Genomic DNA, 24,409 nt, shown 5'->3' on the forward strand with positions numbered 1-24,409 from the left:
GAACCGAAATAATTAGTGTCTTTCATCAGTATTGTGAGTATGTAAAAATGAGGAAGGCTACAGTTCTCTTCCTCTCTTACAACACAATAAGTATCCTTCTGTAAAAAGCTTAAATCCCAAAAATTGCAGAAAGCAGAGTGATGTGCATTTTTTTTTCAATAGGATGGACATAAACAAAAAAATGTTCCCAAAATGTCACAGCAAAATATCATGAAGATACACAAGCTTTGAGGGCTTCTTATTTTGCTTTGGGAGGCTTTTCATTAAACTAATATTTCTGATAGATAAAGGTATGTGCACACGAGTTTCTAGTACTTCTGTAACACTCTGATGAATATGTTTTAATTCAACCAAATAACGTATCAATTTAACAGAATCCAAAAACCCACAGCTCACATCTCCAGGCCTGCTAGTACAAGACATCCAAGGAATGACAAAATAAAGAGCCTGGATAAAGCCAGTTTTTCTGAGTTGACTCTGGCATAGAAAAGCATTCTCTTGGTCTGGATAACAATGGCCACGGGCACATGGTCCCACTGGAGGCATCTGGTTGGAGATGCACGAGGGCAGAACCACCAGTACATGTCAATGGCCACAAACAGCAGGACGACTGCTCTGGGCTCATGGGAGGTGGCAACTCCATTTATCAAAAGTATTTTTACACTTGGTGCTCATTTAGTATTGTATTAATAACAATACTGGTTTAATGCATTCTTTTTTAATAAAATTTGTGAAGTACTTTAACCAAAACAACGTGGATGTAACATTTTTATCAAGGGAAGAAACAAAATACCACAGTAAATAGAAATTTGGACACAAACTCAACATGCTGATTTATTTTTTATTTTCTTTGTACTACCAGAGTCTAGTTTGAACAATTCTTCCTCAAAAACATGCATATTTCACTGGACAGTACAAGTATTTGCTACAATAACATTCAGGCACATTATTTAGATGACATAAAAATCTTCAAACATTATACTTCAGAATAAAGAAGCTGGCATACAGCTCTGATGAGATTCCAAAAAGTATGCATTATTTTTAAAATGGCAAACACTGTTTATTTTTCTTTCTCTAACCAAATGATAAACACTGTACCAAGGAAAGTTCTCACACAGCTACAGATGCTCCATACCGTCAGACATCACGTTCATACTTTACCCTTATCATATTTTAATGTAGCTCAGGTGGTTGCAAATATTTAGACCACTGACTGTAAAATTATGTACCTATAATAAATAATGGATCCACTACATCAATGAGAAGGTATTACCTTATAAATAACTGCCAATTCCAATGACACATGAAGACAAATGTTCCTTACAAACCTGATCACCACTCTACCCAAAGTTCACAAAGTCAACAGCAATCACTGAACATACAGAGAGTAAAACTGCACACTTAGCCAAACAGGTATCTTAACACTCGGATTTCAACATATGTAATATATGTTGCACACATTAATCCATTAATTAATGCAAAGTTTGATAAGGGTGTCAGAGGCTGCAATACTTAAAACTTCTGAAGTCTCTTACGTCAAGAGGCAAAGATGCAGTCTTTACTTGCAAGCATGCAGATGTAACTGGAATGTTTAGAAGGGATAAGTAATACATATTCCAACAGAAGAGTATAATCACATCATAATTTCAATAATTTTAATAATCAAACCATACTTCTGTAACATCTGCCCCTGACCAAACCTTTGCACAGTATCTTAACAAATAATTGGTTTTCCATGCTGACGAGTACTGCTTTTGTTTGGCGGGGGGGAAGGTCTGAAGTAATTTGCTTCTTGTTAAAATTACTTCTCTACAAGAAAATGACTGAAAATAATCTAGATCTTCTATTACAATACTGAAAGCTTAAACTACAGAGCTTAATGTAACCACACACTGACAAAGAATTCCAAGCAAGCTACAATTCGTGGGCATACTCTGTTTTAACCTGGCTGCTTTTTACAGGATACTCTCTCTTTCTTCTCCAAAACTAGCCCCTTCTGAGGCATTAACAGTGTGGAGCTCTGATGAATCTTTTGATAGCCTGCTGTAATTTGAACGCTGGCTCCGCTTGTGTGCAACACTCTTCAGGTTCTCATTCTGAACAGCACTTGAATTGGAACCCGAGCCAGGGTGCAGGATAATTTGAGGTGAATCTCCCAAACCTTGTATTTCTTCAAAATTTTTATTAGCTCGATTATTTGGAGCACTGTTATTATTCAGGGTTACTGTGCTAGGGGTTCTATTTAAATTATAGACTTTCTGGCACGCTGGCCAGTTCTCTTCTGGGCTACTTGCTATCAAGCTGCTTTCAGAAGGGCTTTTCTTATCTTCTGAGCAAATAGACATGCGAACCACAGCTGGATCTTGAAGGCCGCTAAGGCTGTGCGGAATTCCTCTCTTTCCACTATGACTATCATCTTCAAGCTCAATGAGATTTGCCTTTTCAAGTTGTGAATCATCTGCTCCTTCATTATGGAGGGAATGATTTGGAGAACTTTCGTTGGATCTTACACCAGAATCAGATGAATCTTTTTTATCCAAAAGGGCATCTGTCAAATATTCCTTTGCTTTGATGAAGGTTCTAATAGGTTCAGATCCATGTTCTGGAGATTTGGGCTGCTTCTCCATTTTGCCATCTGTTTTCTTATCTTTACCTTCCTTCAGAAGTGGAGTATTATCCGATTCCTCAGTTCCTGACTCATCTTCATCACTTGGAAGTTTCTGATACCGGAGAGTAACTCCCTTAAGCTTTAAATCTGCAGCCTGGAAGATACTTGTTCTTTCCGAAGACTTCTTTCCTGGGAGAAGCTTGGAACCAGACTGATCAGATTTTTCATCTTCTTCAGTAATAGGATCCAAAGGAGATGCATCATTAGTAGAAACACCTGAAGTACTGTAATCAACAACATCATTTCTTTTTAGCAAGAAGGACTTTCTTCCATCATCTTGTTTCTGTTCACCATCTTTTCCTTTTTCCTGTTCAGCACTAGAATGCAAGGAGCCCCCTGATGTACTCTGCCCCATATAGAAAGCACTTGAGCTGTGTGGGGAGGACCTACCGCTTACTGTAGTAGAATTGGCACCTCCTTCTAGCTGTGACATTTGAGCAATATACTCTCTATATGCATCTCTGTATTCTGCCTGCACCTTGTCAGTAAGTTTTGATATTTCAATACTAGAATCTTGAGAGTTAAGGCTTGAAAGACTTGGAGTTCTACGAGTTTGTGACTGAAAAAAAAAAAAAAAGAGAGAAAATAGTTAAACAAACTATTTGACTTTTACTCATATTTTTAAATTAAATAACTCAAAGCATAAAGTATGTGCTTAAATGATCTTTCTTCTTGTGAACTGATTATGCCAGTGAAATTGTCAATGCTATCATTAAAATATGGATACTATAATCATATACATGCAATCACACGCAAGTATTCTTACTGTTGGTCCCCACAGCCCATTTTCCACAAAACAAGCATTTTATCCAGTGCATTTGAGGCTCTTTTTGAGCATATAACAGTTACATTTGTGTGTCAAGACAGCCTTTTCTAATATATTTTTATGCATTTACAAAATTAACATTTTATATTAAAAAGACAGCAAGAGTTCACCTAAATGCTGAACATTTCTCAAAACCACTTTGAAATATGTAGGATGGGGGTCTTTTCAATGTATTCTGGCACAATTCCATTGCATATAGCCAATTTTATCAAAACCAGTTCTCAGACCTATCCTTCTTTGCCACCACCTCTGCTCACTTTTAGTGTTCACACAGGGAACTCTTCAAGCATAGAATGTGAGGCCATCTATTAAATTCTAGAACCAAGGTCTAGCAAACAGCTGAACAAGGTGAAGAGTGGGTTGTGGGTGAACACACAGTTCTGTGTCATGCATATTACAGGCTGCTCACTAACATCAAACAAAAGATGTACAGTGCCCAGTGCATCAGAGCTGAGGCGCTGCCTTAAGCAGTACATACTTTAGGAAACCTACCCAACTTCACACTGTACAAGAGATCAATTTTGAAAGACTTTTGAGGGATTATGGCTTATTTGGGGTAACACTGAAAATAAACCACGTGTCAAAAACCTGCCCTTCTATAATACTGGAAAAAATTATTTAAAAAAAACCCAAAAAACTAAAAGGGCTCCAGTAATTTTAACAAGCTAAACATAAGCAGGAAAATTAATGTGTGGATTCAAACACTGCAAATTGTTTGATCATACAGATATATGCTCTTGGTCCATCCTTCTCTTTCTCGACCTCTATTTTTCTTTTCCCTTTTCCCTGCTCTTATATGCATCCTTCTTCTCTTGTTTCTTTTCATCATCTTTTTCTCATTCTGCACTGAGGTGCAATGCAAACCAACATGTTTCCTTCTCAGAAGATGTTCATAATTCCCCAAGCAATATACACAAGATCTGCAGGTTACCATTCTGTTATTCCCTTTATATTACTAAACAAGTATTACTGACAGCTTTCCATAAGCTCAATAATTTTGTATATAAACTAGAATATACTGGGAAACAGCTAAACATGACTAACTAAAGGAAAATGGTGTTTAAGTGATTTCTATCTGCCATGACACCTAAGCAATTCAATGCCTAAACCAAAATGCAAGAATGTCAGAAATATTAACACTTGATTATTTACGCATATTCACTACTATTTACCTATACTCACAGCAGTTATGGTTCCTCATCAAAAAGAGAACTATTTGATTCTATTGTTCACTTCCAGGAGAGAATTATTTGATTTTATTGTGCATTTCCAGGAGTACTCCTTTTTTACAGAGAAGTAGCAATATTTTTTTTTAATCAATATCGACTGTAAAAATTCCAACGGGCAAATTCTAATGTTTTCTTAAGGACAAACTACCTTTCTCATTCTTTTTATTTAACTTCAGATAACTACATGGGCATCAGAAGCACGATTTATTTAAACTTGCATTTTAAAGAGCATTTTAAAAAATATTTTCTTGTACTTCTTTCTGCGCTTTTGACACAAAAACAATGTAACAAATGTGAGTCATGCCACTTGGGTTTTGAAAAACAAATATTGATACTCCTCTGCTGAAAACAGGCAGGAAGGGTAATCAGGATCCTACAAGCACATCCAAGTGAGCATGCACACACACACAACAGTATCTGGGACAGAACTCCATCTCTGGGATACACATCCCAAACGTCTTTTCAGCTACAATTCTAAATACGAGTATTTTAGGGGGTCTTCCCGTTTTGATGCATCTTCAAGATTTTCTAATTTAGTCTTCTAAAACCAGAGATTAAAAAGATGTAAATTTTTTTTTTTTTTATTCTATTCACTATTTAGATACCAACTGAATTGTCTTATTTCCTAAAAATGACAAAAGAAAATCACACTTTTCAAGTGATTTCATTAGATACAAAAGAAAATTGACCATAACCTATAGCAGAAACTATAGTTAGAGAAAGATGTCAGCTCTCAAGTCTATGAATGCATTGCCAGGACAAGGCTCTGATGTCATAGAGCACTGTAGCTGCCCATCTGGAAAAAACTAATAAATGTATCTGTAGCTCTTTGAATAGCATAACATCTGGTTAGCACATAGATACAATATTTCAGCACAAAGTCTGAATATTATGATAAATACAAATTTTACATGATGCCACCCTAAGCAAGGTGAGAAAAGCATGATAGCTTTGTTTTTTTCTGTCTTTTGAGGAGCGATTAGTCGAACAGATGAATAGTTTTCAGATGGCAAAGACTAAAGACTTCAACTCAGAGAGTGTGATTAGAGTTTACATCTCTGCAAAACTTGTTTTTGCCACGACTGAGAACTGAAAGTACCTGAAGTGTCACACAGTAGACTTGTTTCTTGACCCGTCTGTATCTAAGAACGAAACAAAACCCTTTACTCTACAGGTAACCAAGCAGAATACATTTCTCTATTAAATACCTGCCAACTTAAGTTACTATGGCGTGGAGGAGCTTCATCAAGACCAATTGTGTTGAGTTCTTCAAAGCTGAAGTTAAGTGTGTAGGGAGCTTGACCAGAAAGACCTGTGAGCTCAGTGTGAGGCAACTCAGCATTATGCCCAGGACGACGAGTAAGTTCACTGTGGGGCATCGCAGCGGTAACGTGCTCAGCCGGTCCACGAGGATCTTCCTGAACAGCCTGGTTTTCTGAATTTCTCATTTCAAGTACCTTAACACAAAAATGGGACAGTATGAATGTAATTATATAAATAGAAAATGTTCTCAAAATTGTTAAAGAAGAATTGTGTTAAAAATAGGAACAAGGAATTCACAACTGTAAAAATATACTTGCATATGTGGTTGTGGTCATTGAAAAGTGAAGTAAAATATGTTCACAGATGTACTCCGTTCACTCTCTTTACTGTAAATCATGTTTAAATATTAAAGATTTTTTTTGTATTTACAAATTATTCTTATTACTGCTCAGACCCTTAAAAGAATTCATATGCTACAAAATACTTCATGTAAAACAAGATCAGTGATAAATTCTGATTAAAAGCAAAACCAAACACTTCTATTGTATAGCTTAATCAACCAGAATCTAACAACAAACGTCACCTTTTAATTCTCAAGTGTTTTCAAGACTGATTTAGCAGTTGAGAGACACTGTAATTTCAGAAAGAGAACTGGCAATATACTGAAATACTTCAGAGAAAACACAGTTCTGTGCTGCGTAACCCTCACTGTAAAACCGTCATTTACTCTCAAACTGGGAGGAGAGAAATGGGAGAAATGAGATATCTATACATATGCCTCAATAATAGTATGCAATGCAGCATTCTCACATTATACAAGTATGTGCCAATATAATAATGTACATTTACTTCATTGGCTTGATTTTTAGTTTAATTTTCTTCAGAATCATGCTAATGCAATTGTGCCATGCATGTCTTAACAGCCTGGCTGTCCACTTACTCGCACTAATACACAGTGTGTTTCAAAAAGATGGACCCGATTTGAAATCACTACTGCTTTGAAAGTGGGTCCATCTTTTTCAAACACCCTGTCCTTTGAACTCCCTGACTACCTTTTAACAGAAGGACAGAGGCTTCAAAGAGAATTAAGTTCTCCTAATTGCATTAACATAGGTAAATTTAAAAAGTGAAAAAGGAACCTATACAGGAAAAAGATCTTAGAAAAAGAAGCAGCAAAACTTCAGAGTTCACAATCAATGAAGGGGCAAATCCATCGGCAACCAGTTCTTCATTACAATGCTCAAGACAAAAAGACAAAGTAACGAAATAAATGCATCCATGTTTTAAGATGATACTGATCATCTTAAAGGTGATAATAACAAGAAAGCAACAGGAAAGAGAAAAAGATAAGATTCATAACGAAAAATTTTGATTTATAACGACCTGAATACTGAAGAGAAAGTCTTACCATGCTCCTGAACAGATGCCAGTCACCAAAATTCATATTCATTTCTTTTTTCAGTTCATCAATGTTGCACTGAGCCAAGACACGACCATTTATGTTTGCCTAAAACAATAAAACTAAATAATGTGAATTACCAGTACAAGACTTATGGCATGGCAGTAACAGACTAAAAAGATAATTAAAATAAAATATATTGATGGGGACTACCAGTGAAATTCCCCAACATCACTCTTAAGTCCAATCTTATATAATAAACATGTGTTTGTATAAAAGAATATTTGATTGATGATGGACAGGAAGAATCTATGTGTCATGAAAAAATTGAAAATATTAAACCACATTCAAAAATGTGTATATGAAAGGCAATGAATGTGTTCTATAAGCAGACATAAGGAAACAATATATCAGTGGCAGAAAATTTCACAGACAATAAACCACATTCATCTGCCTGGATTTCTCAGACTCAGAACACAAACTGACTGCAGATGCCCAAGTATCTGAAGACAATCAGACAATTAAGTCCCAGGCATCCTCTGACCCCTGGCTGGAGGCATCAAGTGCTACCTCTACCAAGTTCCCTCCCGGCATAAATACAGGCTGACTCAACTCCCATCATCAGAAACACCCGGGCACAGAAGACCAGACTTCTTGCCAATTTTCATCATCATTCAGAGATCAACACAGAAGTACCCAACCACTGTCCGTGTTCCAGGAAGGTGACTCTTACGTTGGGCACGTTTATACAGCGCTCAACTTCCAACAGCACCAAAATTCAATCCAGAACCTTTTCCATTACATAACAATGAGAAGTTTTTGTTTTTATACCATGTGTCAGTGGATGGACAGAATGTAAAAGAGGAACCGTCTTAGGAGAGTAGCCACAAAACAGAAGACCCAACTTGCAAGATCTCCTCAGTTTGAGGGATGTCAGTGGTTTTGTGCCCATATCCCAGCAGATGGTCACAATCAAACCAGGAAAAAGACCAGGCTGAGCCATTTTCTTTCCTCCTTTTTTACATTATATCATTTGTAGCAAGAAATTTAAGACTATAAATAAGAGGAATCTCATTAGAGATAACGGATGAGCACATTCTTTTAGCACTCCAGAGCTACTGAAGCAATTGGAATTTTTTCTCTTAATGAGCTGCAATCTGACACCCTACTTACTACTTTAAGTAACACTGCTGAAGCTTCCTATGATAAACCTGCCCCTTAATCCTTGAATCAACATCCTCCCTGTATCTTTTATGATATGATAGGTACAGGGACAACATCAGCTTGGCAAAAACATTCACTAATGACAACCTTCAAATTTGCCCCTTCTTTCTTTAGGAGCACACAGAGCGGTGAAAAAAATTAACAAAGGCAAAAATGATTCTGTGCTAATGTCTCAGAAAAAAGGCAGTAACAGAAAAATACACAGTGGCCTTTTTCCTGAAGCATATACATATATGTGATGTGATAAGAGTGAAATGGAACCATCTTCAGCACTCATTTAAAAGAGATGTGCCAGTTTTTCGAGAAAAAAAAAAAAAAAAGGGATGTTGCTACCTGGATATCGAACACAACTGCAACTCTGTTTATCTACACACAGCAATTCTGGAAATATTTTTCGTACTTCTTTCCTCAAAATAACCAGTCTCATGATCATTTCTATTTCTGAGCCTGTTTTTCCTTTTTGAGAGAGAGTATTTCTGCTGAAAAATATATGCTTGTATTAAAACATCCTCCAAACTTAGCATGTATAGAAGTTATGATGTTGTTCGGACATTTGATGCGTTTCAACAAACATCTTCAAGAAAAGAGGCAACTCAATATTTTCTTTTTCTCCTGTATCTCCGTGTTTAGGTACCAAATACATTAATGAAATCCAGCTGATACCTTTCTTATAGTTGCAGAGTACTGAGGCAGCATGCTCTGGTCCAGACCATCTATCTGTTTCAGCTTCTCGCACACGGCTTCCACACTCATTGTGCTCAGAGACACGTGGGATGCTCCTGCGGTGGATCCTGTGCCTGCTCCCTGGAAGAAGGGAGAAAACACGCACCTAAGATCTGTTCAGATATTCAGTACACCTACAATTTCACAATATACACTAACACAAATCAAGCAGTGTTCAACTACATTTTAAAATTAAGGGATGAGAATAAGAATGCACAGGCATTTTTAAATGCTAACAGAATATCTATATACAGGGAAATATTTATTATAGGTATTTATATGAGAAAAACCACAGCATCTTGAGTCTTGCCTATGTTATTTGAGAAAAGCAATATAAAATTCAGAAATATTAAGTAAGGGTTAATCAATTTCAAATGTACCTCTACTCAGTTTCTCCCTGATTTTAGTAGTTAGTTTGGTTTGGGGTTTGTTTGTTCGTCTTTAAATAATGCAGATACGATTTAGATTTTCTTGTCTTCAAAACTTTGGGTTTAGTATCAGAGAAAGAAGGTCTAAGACTTAATTCCTCAATGACTTGGATTCAATGGGCAATTTTAGCAACATTTGTCCATTTTCCAGCGGTTCATTCAGCTCCATTTATGCAAGACCAGCCAAGGGGCTGTGCACCACAGTGTGCAGCACTGCCCTCCAAGGCACTGTGAGGATGCCTCATATATCTCAAACTTTGGCAAGACTTAGGTAGAAACTATTCACAACTCAGATCTGTAACAAAGAAGTTGTCTGGTTAATGTTGCCAGCTTTTGGAAATTTCAAAGAAAGTGTGGAAAAACAAAACAAATGCACCTGCAGGCAATAAGCATACTAAGACAGTGTATGTTTTCAAAAAAACCCCACATTCCCTCCTTGGATGGGGACCTGTGCATTTAGTAGGAGCAAAGTGCAAAGTTCTAAACCAGGGATGTCAAACTCATTTTCACGGCAACCTTCCAAGGCAACCGCGAGGCTGATGTGGCCCCCGGTGAAAATGAGTTTGACATCCTTGCTCTAAACAGTCACACTAGTGATTCCAAATTCCTAAAAGCAAAATCAGAAGCAGTTTTATCAGCTATGAAATACTTGCACTCCCTCCTACTGGGAGGGAGGCTGCCCCTTCCCCTTTTTCTGAATGTCAGGTTTTGGTTTCTGCGCTGTAGACGAAGCACCAAAGCAAGCTCATTTTGGGAGGATGCAAAAGAGCTTCTAAAGCTTCAGAGCTCAGCATCGCATGCCTAAACCTGGGGATGTAAAAGGGCATTTTGACTATTCAGAGTTCAGCTCATCAAGTTTGACTATATTCCTCAAATCACTATTGAAGATCAATTTTATAGCTGCAATACTTTTTTTGGTGTTTTTATTTAATTACTTCAACGTTATTTAATCTTTCAGAATATAAGTTAATAGACACAAATATAATGCTTATGAAAACCAAGGACTGTCACACAGAATTGCATTAATCATATCGGAATTATCTAAACCAGGATATTTAATAAGAATTTATTTAACTATTAATTCCAAGGCAGCAACCCAAAACCCCATTATCAACTACAATTTCACCTTGGAATGATTTCTAACTTACTGTTACCAGAGATACCCTGATCTGGGGAGGCAGGCGTGCTCTGCACCCAAGCTATTCTGAGTTTCAAACTTTAGATGCTATCACATGTAAATCCCCCAGAGTTCTCTGCCAGATGTACTTGAAATGGACTTTAAACTGGCAAACTATCAACTTCACTCCAGAACATCACAGGAGGCTGGGGGGGAGATATGTCAGTCTCACAATTCACACACTTGCTTGGAAACAGAGCTGGGGCACTAATCTTTGTTCCTTTGACTTTTTTTTTTTAATATGGTGTCAGCTGGACACTAAACAAAAGTTACATCCCATTTTCTGAGTAGATCGTCTACCTAAACTATTTTATAAAAATTAAGCATTTTAATTCCACGACAGTCTAGGCACCTAATGTCAGGGCTGGGTGTTCCTTCTGAGGACAAAGTTGCTTTTCAGATTCTGCAATGTCTCCCTAATTAGGTGCCTACAATATCTAATTAGTTATCACATTATGCATCTAAGGGAAGACATTTAGGTCTTAATGAAGTGTGAGTTTTAGCACGGCTAAACTTTTTTTCATGTTAAGGATATAACACCAACCATCGAACTGATGAAGATGACAGGAGAGAGCTTCATCCATAATCTATTTATCATATACTGTTTTTATATACATCTCTATTTTTCCTCTTTTAAAAAAATCACTTTTTTTCTTCAGAACACCACTTTTGTCTAGTATTTCTCCATCAACACACTATTATTGATATGAGTTTGCTAACACATGAACAAAGAAAGGATATTAAGTAAATCCCAATCTTAACTATTTTTTTAAAGAAAGTTTATCAATTAAAATAAAAAACTATTATAGCCAAAATTACATTGTGGCACTACTGAAATAGTCGATCCCTAACCAATGTGTGTAAGCAATTGCCTTTGTTCTCTGCATTTATTCAATACATTATCTCTCATACATGTGCAAATAAACGAAGAAAAGTTTTAAACACTTCTTATTTAACAGCTCTCCTCCAGATCAAAATATTTTTCAGCAATCAAGAACGAGTCATTCTTTCTGCATGCATTAAGAGTTAGTTTAGAAACTCTTCTGTGTATAAAAAAATATGGAGAAGCGTTAAAATATTTAGACTATTTTTGTTAAAGTGTGAACTCTCTGAAATAGCTGCACATTAATCCAAATCATTCTTTATAAAAAGCACCCTCTGAAGAATAAGTAATGCAATAGCTTTAGGGATATTGTAATCACGTAAGTGAATTAAAACTGTACTTAAACTGACACATTTTTCAGCCTTAGTGGTTTTGTTAGAGATGCTTAGAGAACATTAGTCTGAAAAGTATTTGCCATGCAAAAGCTAAAAGCAGCTTGTCAAAACAAACCTCAAGGCTAGTAATGAGCATTAGTTTACAGACAGCCCAGCGTGAAGCGCCAGTATGACAGCGTCTGGAATGACTCTGAAATAAGAGAATGATCATTGACAGAAAGTGGCTGTACCTGCCTGATTTTGCTTAACCCAGACTTACTCAGCTTTGAGAACAGGACAAAACAGAACGAAAAGAAATGACAGCTGAAAGTGACATCAGAAAGGTCAAACACACAGACAACATGCTTTGAGGTAAGCTGAGGAGATCAGTGTTAGGACAGAAACAGCGTATTTTCATAATGTGATGGAACTTTTAAGACAGAGCTTCAGAATATACATTGAGCATATACTATACAAATACTATTCTCCTATGAGCAAACTACTGTGTTTTGCACTTGTAAAGAAGTGACACTTGCTGTATTTTGTTTGCATTAAAGTTTTACTTTTTTTTTCTGATGGAAAATCCTGCTTTTAACCAAACATTCTCCTGCCATTTCAATATCACATTATACCACCAACGCATCTGAAACAACTGGTATCTTGTATCTAAGCACACCCACCCCACTCCCAAAAAGCAAACCACCACCATCCACAGAACTGAAAAGGTTCTTCTTTTAAGAAAAAATACTTGAAGCAAAAAAAATGCTACATAAAAGCACCTGGAAAATCCATATAAGAAAACTCCCACGCCACTCATTTTCATTCATGCTCAAACTTCTGAAAAGCACTCCCAGTTTCTTCAGTATTGCAGGTTTATCCACACGATGTGCTCCAGGCCACGTTAGTTCTCACTCAAAGCACATGTACTACACCTTAAGGGGTTATCTTTTCAATGCAGTACAAAAATATGTACTTAAACAAAGTAATTATATTAGAACAAGCTGCATCCTAACAAGTCATATTTAGCAATCCAAACTAAAGCACACGGTTAAGTTTATGACAGATAACCACTGCTAATGCTGGTTTGATTTCTAACGAAACAGGGGATGCTATGGGCAGATATTGTTAATTTCACAATCCAATGACAAACTCTTCAAAACAGCACTCCAGAAGTTTTTGCAGTTCCTGTCAGAAATAATCCTTTGCACAGTAAAGTTAGCAGAAAAGCATGTTTGTCTCCAACAGAGATGTCCAACAGCTGACATATTAAGCCTATTTTCATCAGTGATTTAAGCCAATACCCTAAAATTTGCAATACACTTTCATGTTGATACAACTACATAGACCGTATTCCATTTAGTAAAGAACAGTCACCTACAGGCTGAGATAGACAAGTTTTACCAGCAACAGAATCCAAATACAGAAGGTGGCAGAAGCAAAATTCTTGCTACAGAATGACTGCTCTCAAAATACAACTGATTTCCACTCAGCTAACCTAGACTTACACTGATTTTACAAGACTAATGATGAGGATCTGAAACTTCGGAACTCTTATCAACTCCAATGTCAGACTGATAACATCCCAGGCCCTTAACCAGATCACGTTGCATCCTGAACACAGCTCTGCCAACTCCTGCAATGAGTAGCAATGATCCTCTGTGTCAAAAGAAGAAGATACTCCCAAAGAAACCAGGGCTCACCCTGTAAGGCTTAAAACATTCAAAATAACGACTATTCTCTATTTTACACAAAGTAAAACCGGAACATTTCTGGCTCCTTGCCAGATACACATGAAAGACAATTTTGATTCTGCACACTCCTTTTGTTTTCAATCAAACCAATTACACAACTTGGTGTTCATTAACTACTTTGTACAGTTTTTTAGCTGATTTCATTGCTTTGCATACGCCAATCCACTTCATAAGTAAAAGCTGTGTCATTCATATAGTGCCAGCGACCCATCAATTAGGAGCTACCTAAATAGCTGGAAGAAATTATTATACCCATCACCTCTGGATAATGGCAGTAGCTAAAACAAATATAATACTGTTTCCTTTCAAAGAAATTTCAATGAAGTCTACAAAAGAAGGGTTTTTAGAAGAGATGAAACCCCGATGAGGCATCGTGTCAGACACATAGAATATCATATTCTGACTAACAACATTCTCATAAACCACCCAAAAGACTTTTAAAAATCCAAAATTATAGATTTACGCTGTAGGTTAAATATTTCCAAGTCTTAGAAAAGTGTATGATTCGATGCACTGTACTACACAGATTTGCAGTTGTACAAATTAAACTCAAAAACAGGTCTAATAAAATCCTCCGTTATTGTTATTCCAAACAAAGTTTCTTTTTAATGTTCTAACTCCTGTATTTTCCTACCTACAGCCAAGAGACTACATTACTTACGTGCATCTTTTAAATTGCTGCTTGAAACTGCAGCCTGTGTGCGCTTATGATACACGCTGAGAGCAGCAAGCAGAGGAGCCATCAGGTCCAGGCCTGGAGCTCATTCACTGCTTTGCCCTGAGACTAAATCCCACTTTTCCAGCCCTGTGTCCCTCCTCACACTCAGAGATACACACATTCCGGCCATTTTCTCAAAAGTCCTTACATTTTCTCCTCACACTGACAAGCTACAAAGGACTGGGAAAAGAATGGGATACTGAGATAAGGAATCAAATGCAGAGACAGCAACAGCAACTCCAAAAATATACTACAAGAAACGCTTACCCCAAAGTCATCTCTTCACACAAGGTAGCTGATGACCTGGGGGAGCAAACTTCAGGGTACATTTTCCCTCTCATCACCCATACATGGGTGCTCAGTGAAGGTTATGCGCAGTTAAATACAGTTCTGTAATTTGTGTGGGTTTGTTCCCTTTTTTTTCTTTTTTTTTTTTTCTTTTCCATTGCACAACAATGGCAAGCCATTTTTGCAATGATTTATTAGAAGAAAAAATAACCAAGATCAAACTATAACTGTTGCCAACAACTATCAGCAGCAAGTATTAAGAGAATGATGTAATTATATTAACCTCTTTGGTCTGGTAATAAATAATGATTTTTCCATCAATTCCCACAGCTACTGTTAAAACAGATCCCCATAAAGATGACATTTTTGTGTGAATACTTAAGATAAAACAAATTGAAAAGGTATGTTAGCATTCTGACTCAAGAATAAGCTTTTTTTTAAAAAAAAAAATACATATATCAAAAGTTGTTTTATGCTGTGTTAACTGCAATAGCTTTATGCCACCAACTAAAGAAGTAGGGATCAGGTGAAAGAGACAACTGAAGCGGGAAAAACAGTTACTCCATTCTAAAATCTAAGCACTGAATGACCAGCTGTCATTCTTCACTCTGTTCAGCAATCACAACGTTGTTTTTACCGGAAGCTCACCACAGCTATGGAGAAAGGTAAGGGGAGAACTACAGGGAAAAATATAATAAATCTTATAAGTGAAATATTAGCTCTTAAATTCATTCACAAACTACATTAGTTTTCAACTACTCTATTTGCCCACCAAAGCCACTGATGCAGTGTTAGTGAACTGCAGTTACGATTAATGCAGACTCATTACTGCTGAAAAAGCAATGAGATGCTAAAATTTCCACACCACATGACTACTCGTTTACCATTGAGGGGTCTGTGGGTGAAGGAAGCCCCTCATCAGCATCCTCCTTGATAACATCCTAACAACAACAAAATATTATGGTTTGGGTAAAATGATCAAGGGCTCAACAAAAAATATGAAGTAAACAGTGAATGCGAATGATCTCGTAACAATATATAATTCAACAGAAACATATTTGTTTTCTTCATGTAATTAAAGATTTTACCACCTTTTAATAGCTTTGCCCATTGTATCAATATCTTAGAATAAAAGTGACTGACAAGTGAGGCTTCTACTTTTTTAGCTTTCCTTAGTTCTTAATTCCATCTGAACAGCCATCTGCCAGTAAAACAAATACTGTTAAATAGGAATTTTTTATTATTCAATATGAAGCTAGAAAAGTCTGCTTGTTTTTCCTTTTCAATGGGTAAAGTTGAATTATATGTACTTGCAAAACCAAGCTACAACTGACGTATACTTAATGTAAAATGCATTTTGTTTTACTTAAATATTTAAACTATTCCTTTTAGCTTTATACTTTGACCTTTCAACAACATTAAAGGATGTAATTTTATATTCTGCACAGAATTCGTATGATTAAAAAAAATGTAAAGATACAGGTATCACTCTTTTCCTTTAATATTACATTATATCCATATTTTTACTACATTACAGTTGATATTTTCATCAAAATATATTCCTGCCAGTATTACAGGTCATAGTCCTCTAATCTTGATATCTGAACAGAGGTTTTCCTCTGTAAGGAATTTCTGAAGTTAAAACAAAATACATTTTACATTACATGTTAATAACTCCTTTGCTTAAAATATTTATAATACAGAGCTTGTACTTATGTAATAGTGAATCATCATTAATAACCTTCATTTTCATTACTTGTATATTTTTTTGTCTAGGTTAGTATTCGAATTACCCTTCAAAATACTTACTAGGCCATTGTTCTGATCTCTGGACAAACTCGTTTTTAGTGGTGGACGTGAGATGAGATGAGAACTGCCAGGGTAATACCTTGGCATGTAAAGATATGGGGCAAAGAATGGCTATGGAAAAAAAAAAACGTAACAAAAAAGGGACAAACAATTACACAAATCAAAATGTAATAACAAAATAAAAATTATTTCAACAAAACACATCCTCTAGTTGAGTCTAATAAAGTGAAAATAACAATTACTAGTACGTGTCTTTACTTTTTGCATTGAATAGAATTCAATCAAAAGCTTCAAACTCCCTGATCCCCTTCTGGTCCCCCTAGAGCCAAGCGGTGCTCTTGTGGGTTTTCTGGACGAACAGAGTTGCACTGGGTTTGGTAGCTACACTCTAACATCTGTTGTGAATGCGGGAAAAGGATAATTTATGGATAGTTCTGGTAATTTCACTCTCCCTGACCTGCTAAATTCAAAATCGCATGCTCAGTAAAACTTACAAAGTTTCATAATACCCAAGACAATTGTACCAAAAAAAATGTTTGATACATAACAGCATCACTGGAACTCCCCATATTTGTGGTAAGCAATCCAAAGGCTTCCACAAATCCTAGATTTTATAAATCTATAAATGGATTTTTATAGCAGACAGCATTTGAGTTTGTTTTGTTGGAAATATGTTAATGCATGTTGTTCAATATGAATACCATTTTAAAGGACAATTGTTATAAAACAAGTAGAAAAAACATCTTTTAAAATGGAGATACTTTTTTGTTTTTTCACAAATATCAGTTAATTCTAACCATGATTTTTGCAAAGAGGTTCCAAGCCTAACAAATTTCAAGAAATTTTACTAACAGATTTCAAGAAAACAAACACTACCCAAGTTTCCCAAGTCTTATCAGTGTAAAGGGTCCAAATGAGAACTCAGGCTTTTAATAAAGTCACTTCTAGAAGAGACTGAGATCTCCAGATTACAAACATGCTTCCATTGGAACAAATGACACCTTATGCTCCAGTCTTTCAAGTGCTAAAATCAAGTGTGTGTGTGTGTGTAGATGGATGAGTGTGCATTTGAGAGTTATGACGCTCACAAGTGGTAATCCAGGTAAGAAGTACAAACCGTTTTTCTAATATTGTGAAATTTTGCTTTGACCTATCTGCGAATTCTACTTTGGTTTGGAAATAAAGATTTTCATTTCCTTATCAAGTCTCGTTTAAGGCAACATACTGGAAAGCAATACAGCATTTTAGATTTCTCCAAACAACGGCTGTATAGCAGATTTCTGATGCATTTTCGAAATTGTATTATGTAGCTATTTAACAAATTGTATTATGCAGCTATTTAACAAAACAGAACTTATTATTTGGTTTGTGTTTCTGCACATGACAAGATTCTGATTAGTCTACTGCACCAAATTCAGTATAAATAATTCTATGACTCAAGGGTCAACTGGTGAGGGAGGAGTAAGATTTGTTGAAATACTCCACTTTGGATTTGTCAGTAAGGACTAAAAAAACCTCTCCATTTAGCAGCAGCTGTAAATGAACTGAGAAATTCAAGTTTAATTCCTGCATACATCAATTACCTAGACGGCATATGCTACAACTTTGGGTGATTTATGGAAAATAAAAATGGTTCCATATTCTTAGCTGCTAGAGGTAGTCTCTGCACACTCTTTCACACAACTAAAACCAAAATTTCATATGTTCTTCCAACATATGAAGCTGCAGGATAGGCATTGTAACCATTAGTATAAACAGGAAATTTGGTTTGTTTGGTTTTAAACAGGTAGGAGAACCAACACCTTGACTTTGTCTTACATTTTTTTTGGTTAGTACAATATGATTCAGAAAATTGACTGACTTCAAATATTTCAAGGTCATAAGGCACAGTTTCTCTGGCATTTTCTGGAAATGAAACTCTCTTGAAAAAAAGTTCATGTTATTCCTAACATAATTAAATGCCTCAGGTTTCCACTAACAGCATAAACCCTGTGGAAAACCCCCAAGCATGAAATGCTTAATGATTGTACAGCATTCAAGTGCCAAGCTCTCACTGCAGAGACCATCCTCTGAAACACATAGGGAGCACTTGTTTGTTGGTTGCAAGTCATCAAACTGCAAAGCAATGAAAAAACTGGCCCAATAAGGCAATTATCCCACATTTTTTTCATAATTTCTAATTATGCCTTCAGCACCCTTCAACTACTCCACTGCTTCCCAGCTGTGGGATCAATTCTCTGTTATAGGCTGGAACTCTACAGACTCAACCTTCCTTTGAAGTACAGTAAGAGCAGTACTGTGAAAACGTGAGATCAATATAAGCCCATGTCGGGTCTAAACCAGCGTAGAGCTGTTCTCCAAGTTTGCAGATAGCTTATAAAACATAAGCAATGATGTTTGTTATTTTTCTAAGGTATCTAAGAATTTGCCGCTGTGTTGCAAAATAAGAAGTCTTCATGTACCACAGTTTCTAGTTTCAACCCAGGAAATCTCAACTGGACTGGACTACTGCTCTGACCTTCCCCATAACAAAAATGATCTCCACAATGATCCATGATTGCAGTGATTTTGGGAAGCAGAACCTGAAGCCAACTTGCAGCCAGGCCATTAGACAGTGGTAAAATGTAAATGTCTAGCGTAGTCCTATACTGAGAGCTAAACAGGACTGTAATATTTCCTTTACAGTTATACAGAGAGATGATGGGGTTTTAAACAAAAAGTGAATAGATTATGTCACTGGAAGTTCAAGGTCCATAACCTAGAAACATCCAAAGAACAAAGCAGAAACATACATAATAAAGAATTCACATTTCCTAAAAATAAACCACCTGAGTTTTTTTCCCATCCACGAATGAGTACCTAAAGACAACAGGACACAAAACATTTAATAGTCAGAGTAAGGCATCTATCTCTAGAATTTAGGGTGGTTTTGCATAAAATTCAGGGATTTCCATAGAAGCATCTGAACCCATTTGTATCATACAGGTATCCAAGATCTCTCTCAGAAACTTCTACTGGGGAGAGCCTGGTCTTCTACTGCTGTTCTTTTTTTAAACACCATTTTTACCAAAACCTGAGAAGTGAAATACAATTGAACATGCTGAAGGAAATCGCCTTTCAGTCTGAGTTTTCCACTAGTAGGTTCTCATTACTTATCTCAGTATGTGGTGTTCAAGACGCACCTTTATAGAGGAAAGTAATGAATACAGCTCTTTGTCAATATTTGAAAGTGTGGAACACTAAAACCACTTATACCTTGGAAGAGCAGTATAAAATTCCAGAAAGAAAGGCCAAAACCGAAGTATTATGGTCTTCAGTAGGCAAAAAGGAAAAAGCAAGCATGCCTGTAAGTCTGTGTATGCACATAATACAAATGAACAAATAGTCATTGTATGAATGGCTTATGACTCACCAGTAATTGCTTTTGTAACGCTTATTAGAGCCACAAAAACATACAAGTGTCAACTGTGTATCACCCCATACTTTAAACCTTGTCATGTACAGTAACACAGACACAAAACCAGGGTTTCCAATTAAACACCCACTTTAACAAAGCTGAGTTAGTATCAGCATGAAGATTCATGTGACAAGCATTTAACAGTGTTGGACTACTTCAAAGTATATGTCACTTTAAGTTATTTTCAACAAAACAGTATATCATCACTGTATTGAGGGTATACAGTTTTGTGCTACATGTATTCTTTTCTGCCTTGGTTAACAAACAATGATTTAGGAATAACCCAATTTTCTTTCCAGCTTACTAGCCTGAACATTTACCCACTGTCAAATCTACTTAAAGTTGAGGCCACTTCTTGTATATAGAAGTAAGCTATGACGTATCAGCTTTCTACTCTTTTTTTCATCATAGTACTGCAGAAAAAAAGTGAAAAGTTTAAAATTCTGAATACATCCCACAAAAAGAGAAAGTTTAGACTTGATCCGACTATACAGTAAAGTACTTCATCCAATTGTCAAGTAAGCCATGCCCAGGTCTATGTTTCTTGAGGCCCACAAATAGCTCAAAAACGCATGTTTTATGCAATTTATGTTAATTTCTTTAAACTAGTGCAACACTGGTTTAGGGAAAAGATCCCAGAGTAACTTTAAAAAGAGACAAAAGGGAAGACAGACATAGATTCTTGTGATGTAGCTCCCCACTTGAGGTTCTGTATGTTTTAACCCAAGTTGTCAAGAAAAAGCTGGGATCCCCTCCAGTGTCTGTGAGCAAGTGTGTAACGACTGAGCACAGTTTACCCTGTAAAAATAAAATTAAAAAAAAAAACAAAAAACAAAAAAAACCCAGAACCTGCAATATCCTACAATTGAGCAGTGTCTCAAAATCATTTGACCTTTTTTTACCCCTTGTGTAATTTGTTTTTCTGACGCAATTTACCACTTTTCTCCCTCAGACTACAGGGACCGAACATTACTGTGAAATGTACTGACTTCTGGACTTTTCTCCATTCCTAAATAAAATTTGTATGGGTCTTTTAATATTTTATAGATGACATCTGCAATATTACCAGATTAAATCTGGAGTGTTAATTGGTTCTCGATTATTTACCCGATTGTAAAATGGATGTTGAGGTCCTGTCATACCACTATAGTAACTGCTGTGAGGCTGCGGTGATAAAACTCCGCTATTGAAAGGTCCATTGAAAGAGGTTGTAGAGGAGCAAGCTGATGAAGGCTGACTGAACAGAGATGTTGCTCTAGCAGGTGCCTCATGTAAAGGCAATGTGGGATAAGGAAGGCCTCCCATATTCATCTGATCTCTTGCAGCACGAACATCTGAAAAATAAAAAGGTAAAAAAGAATGAGATTTTGCTTGAAATATTTGAAGAAGTGTTGATTTGTTTACCAGCTTCTTACAGTACATTTTTATGGATTTAACTCCAATCAGAACTCATCAAGTAGAACATCAAATGTCACTTTCAGTTGTATACGGTTGATTTATCGAGGATCATATATACATAGGGGTCTTTTGGAAAGTTAGGACAATTTATTGCGTAAATTTACATAGCATATTAAATGCCTCTCAACATTCTCTCCCAGAGAGAACAAGTTATGAGTTCCAACACAAATGGGAAGAAATGCAGGAAAACATCACGCCAAGTATGTCTCCGACGGTGAGCACATCTGATGTGATAGTCAGACCTGCACTATTTCTGAAGAGATTAAAGAGACAGAGCTTGGGAACAATGTCAAGCCACCCCACTGTGGCTATCAGGGGCAGAGAAGGAAGTTTCACAAAGTAGGAAGAAAAAGGATTCCAGTTGAGGTCTGAAGAAAAGTGTCACAACAGAAAAGACAAGCAAAGAGAACTATTAACACCTGAATTCCATTCCCACCTAGAACACTGTCATACCGAAGACTCATAAGGATCCTATTTTAAATTTAAAGTTCTGGTTTTCTTCAAAGCTTTAGCATGTCTTAATGGGTGGAAATGTCAGGATGCCTTAACCTTACTCTAGAGCCTCCCTAAAACTGGACAAGAAACACCACAACACATGTCACAGCAATGCACAGCAGCAGCGAGCAGGCAGAACATTTAATGTTTTTTTTCAGAAGATAACGTACCTGAACCCAATTGCATCTTTTGAGACTACAAGCAAGTAAAGATAACTGCTTAACAGCCACAGCACATACACAATAATCCCTCTAGGATGAATTTAAATATCATACTAGAGCAGACTAAAAAGTAACTCACAGGTACCAAGTGCACAGGTATCCAGTGAGGTGTACATCAAATGGAGATGTTCTGCTTTGTTTCACTGGTTTCAGTTCTACAGGATATTACTGATGTTATTCAAAATTACAGAATCACAGAACGTTAGGGATTGGAAGGGACCTCGAAAGATCATCCAGTCCAATCCCCCTGCCGGAGCAGGAACACCCAGATGAGGTTACACAGGAAGGTGTCCAGGCGGGTTCTGAATGTCTCCAGAGTAGGAGACTCCACAACCTCCCTGGGCAGTCTGTTCCAGTGCTCTGTCACCCTCATTGAGAAGAAGTTTCTTCTCATGTTTAAGTGGAATCTCCTGTGTTCCAGTTTGTATCCACTGCCCTTTGACTTGTCACCAAGAAGAGCCTATCACCCTTTACATATTTATAAACATTAATGAGGTCACCCCTCAGTCTCCTCTTCTCCAAGCTAAAGAGCCCCAGTTCCCTCAGCCTTTCCTCATAAGGGAGATGCTCCACTCCCTCCATCATCTTTGTTGCCCTACGCTGGACTCTCTCCAGCAGTTCCCTGTCCTTCTTGAACTGAGGGGCCCAGAACTGGACACAATATTCCAGATGGGGTCTCACCAGGGCAGAGTAGAGGGGAAGGAAAACCTCTCTCCACCTACTAGCCACCCCCCTTCTGATACACCCCAGGATGCCACTGGCCTTTCTGGCCACAAGGGCACAGTGCTGGCTCATGGTCACCCTGCTGTCCACCAAGACCCCCAGGTCCCTTTCCCCTACACCGCTCTCTAATAGGTCATTCCCCAACTTATACTAGAACCTGGGGTTGTTCCTGCCCAGATGCAAGACTCTGCACTTGCCCTTAAAATTTTTACCAAAGATCTGGAAGACAACTTCCATGCCTACTAACATATCATTGTGTGTACTGGTCTCCCCTGTCTGCTAACAGTCTTCAAATCAAGAACAGCGCATTCCGCCCGTCCAAAAGAGATACTTCAGTCTAGCATTACAGCAAAGCTACCAAGTGAAACTGAATGGCCTGTTACTGAAGTTAAATAAGACAATCTGAAGGTCTGATTCGATGAACAAATCATGATTCTACATAACATGCAAAGTAGCATGAAAATAAATACTAAAATTGTCATTTTCAGTTTATTTGAAAGCATACTCACCTGCAATGATTTCTCGTAGCTTGGGATCTAAGTTTACAGTACACGGCAAAAAAGTTCTTACATCACGTGCAACAAGAACAGGTGTCCGTGAAGATAAAAATACTTCAAAGTTCCGTATGTCTCCATCAATTTCAAGTAGAGGTTCAACATCCTTAGTTGTAGGAATATTCTTTGAAATTCTAGGAGAAAAAATTGGATAAATTGTAAACCATATTTATTAGACTACGTTGTCCATTTGCATAGTGATATTCAAGGGTGAAATACCAGTACACTTGCATCCATTCTCTCCGTTCTCTGGAAAACAAAAAGAACCCATAAAGAGCTGCACTGTCTGCAGAGAAAACAAGTTAATATTTCCTAATACGCAAGAAATCTCAAACTGCTATGTAATCTGATCTAATTATATGCTTCAGAGAAACCTCAAAGAAGTCAAACAGAAGACTGAAATCAGATTAGAAATCTATAGATCAGTAGCATCAAATACAAGGTAAGGGGAACTCAATATTTGTCACCACTAACTTCAAACATCCACTCAAATTTGGGTACTCTAAGCAGAAATTCCATGGTTAAAAATCTCATTTTAAACTAAAATTTCTTGTAACAGGAATACTTCGGCATCTTAGACACCGATCAAAACTCAACTGCACATGATTTCATGGTAAAAAGCGGAAAAACAGCTGCCTGCTTTCAAGAAATTCACCTTCTATGACACGAAGCCATAAACAGAGAGGAACAAAACTATGTGACATGATCAATATAAGAGATTGTTGCTGCATTATGACTATTGTCAAGGAATGGTGTGGTGTTTGGTAGTTTTTTTTGGGGTTTTTTTGTAAGCATTAGTAT

General features: G+C 36.9%; 1 protein-coding gene across 3 annotated transcripts in view; it reads right to left on the reverse strand.

The window, feature by feature from the left end:
* Positions 1–821: 821 nt before the first annotated feature.
* The window catches only part of KIDINS220 (kinase D interacting substrate 220), a 74,056-nt gene continuing 50,468 nt past the window's right edge, over positions 822–24,409 (reverse strand). Inside the window, exons 23-30 of one of the 3 annotated variants that reach the window (XM_065834341.2) lie at positions 23,564–23,742; positions 21,265–21,491; positions 16,701–16,811; positions 15,776–15,832; positions 9,273–9,413; positions 7,395–7,493; positions 5,932–6,180; positions 822–3,227 (exon numbers count right to left, since the gene is read on the reverse strand). In XM_065834341.2, the coding sequence (XP_065690413.2) occupies positions 1,956–3,227; positions 5,932–6,180; positions 7,395–7,493; positions 9,273–9,413; positions 15,776–15,832; positions 16,701–16,811; positions 21,265–21,491; positions 23,564–23,742 (2,335 nt within the window). In that variant the 3' untranslated portion in view covers positions 822–1,955. The remainder of the gene's footprint in view (positions 3,228–5,931; positions 6,181–7,394; positions 7,494–9,272; positions 9,414–15,775; positions 15,833–16,700; positions 16,812–21,264; positions 21,492–23,563; positions 23,743–24,409) is intronic. The other 2 variants (XM_065834339.2, XM_065834340.2) reach the window with 2 other exon arrangements.

The sequence above is a fragment of the Patagioenas fasciata genome, chromosome 3 (assembly GCF_037038585.1).
Source record: "Patagioenas fasciata isolate bPatFas1 chromosome 3, bPatFas1.hap1, whole genome shotgun sequence".
Lineage (NCBI taxonomy): Eukaryota > Metazoa > Chordata > Aves > Columbiformes > Columbidae > Patagioenas > Patagioenas fasciata.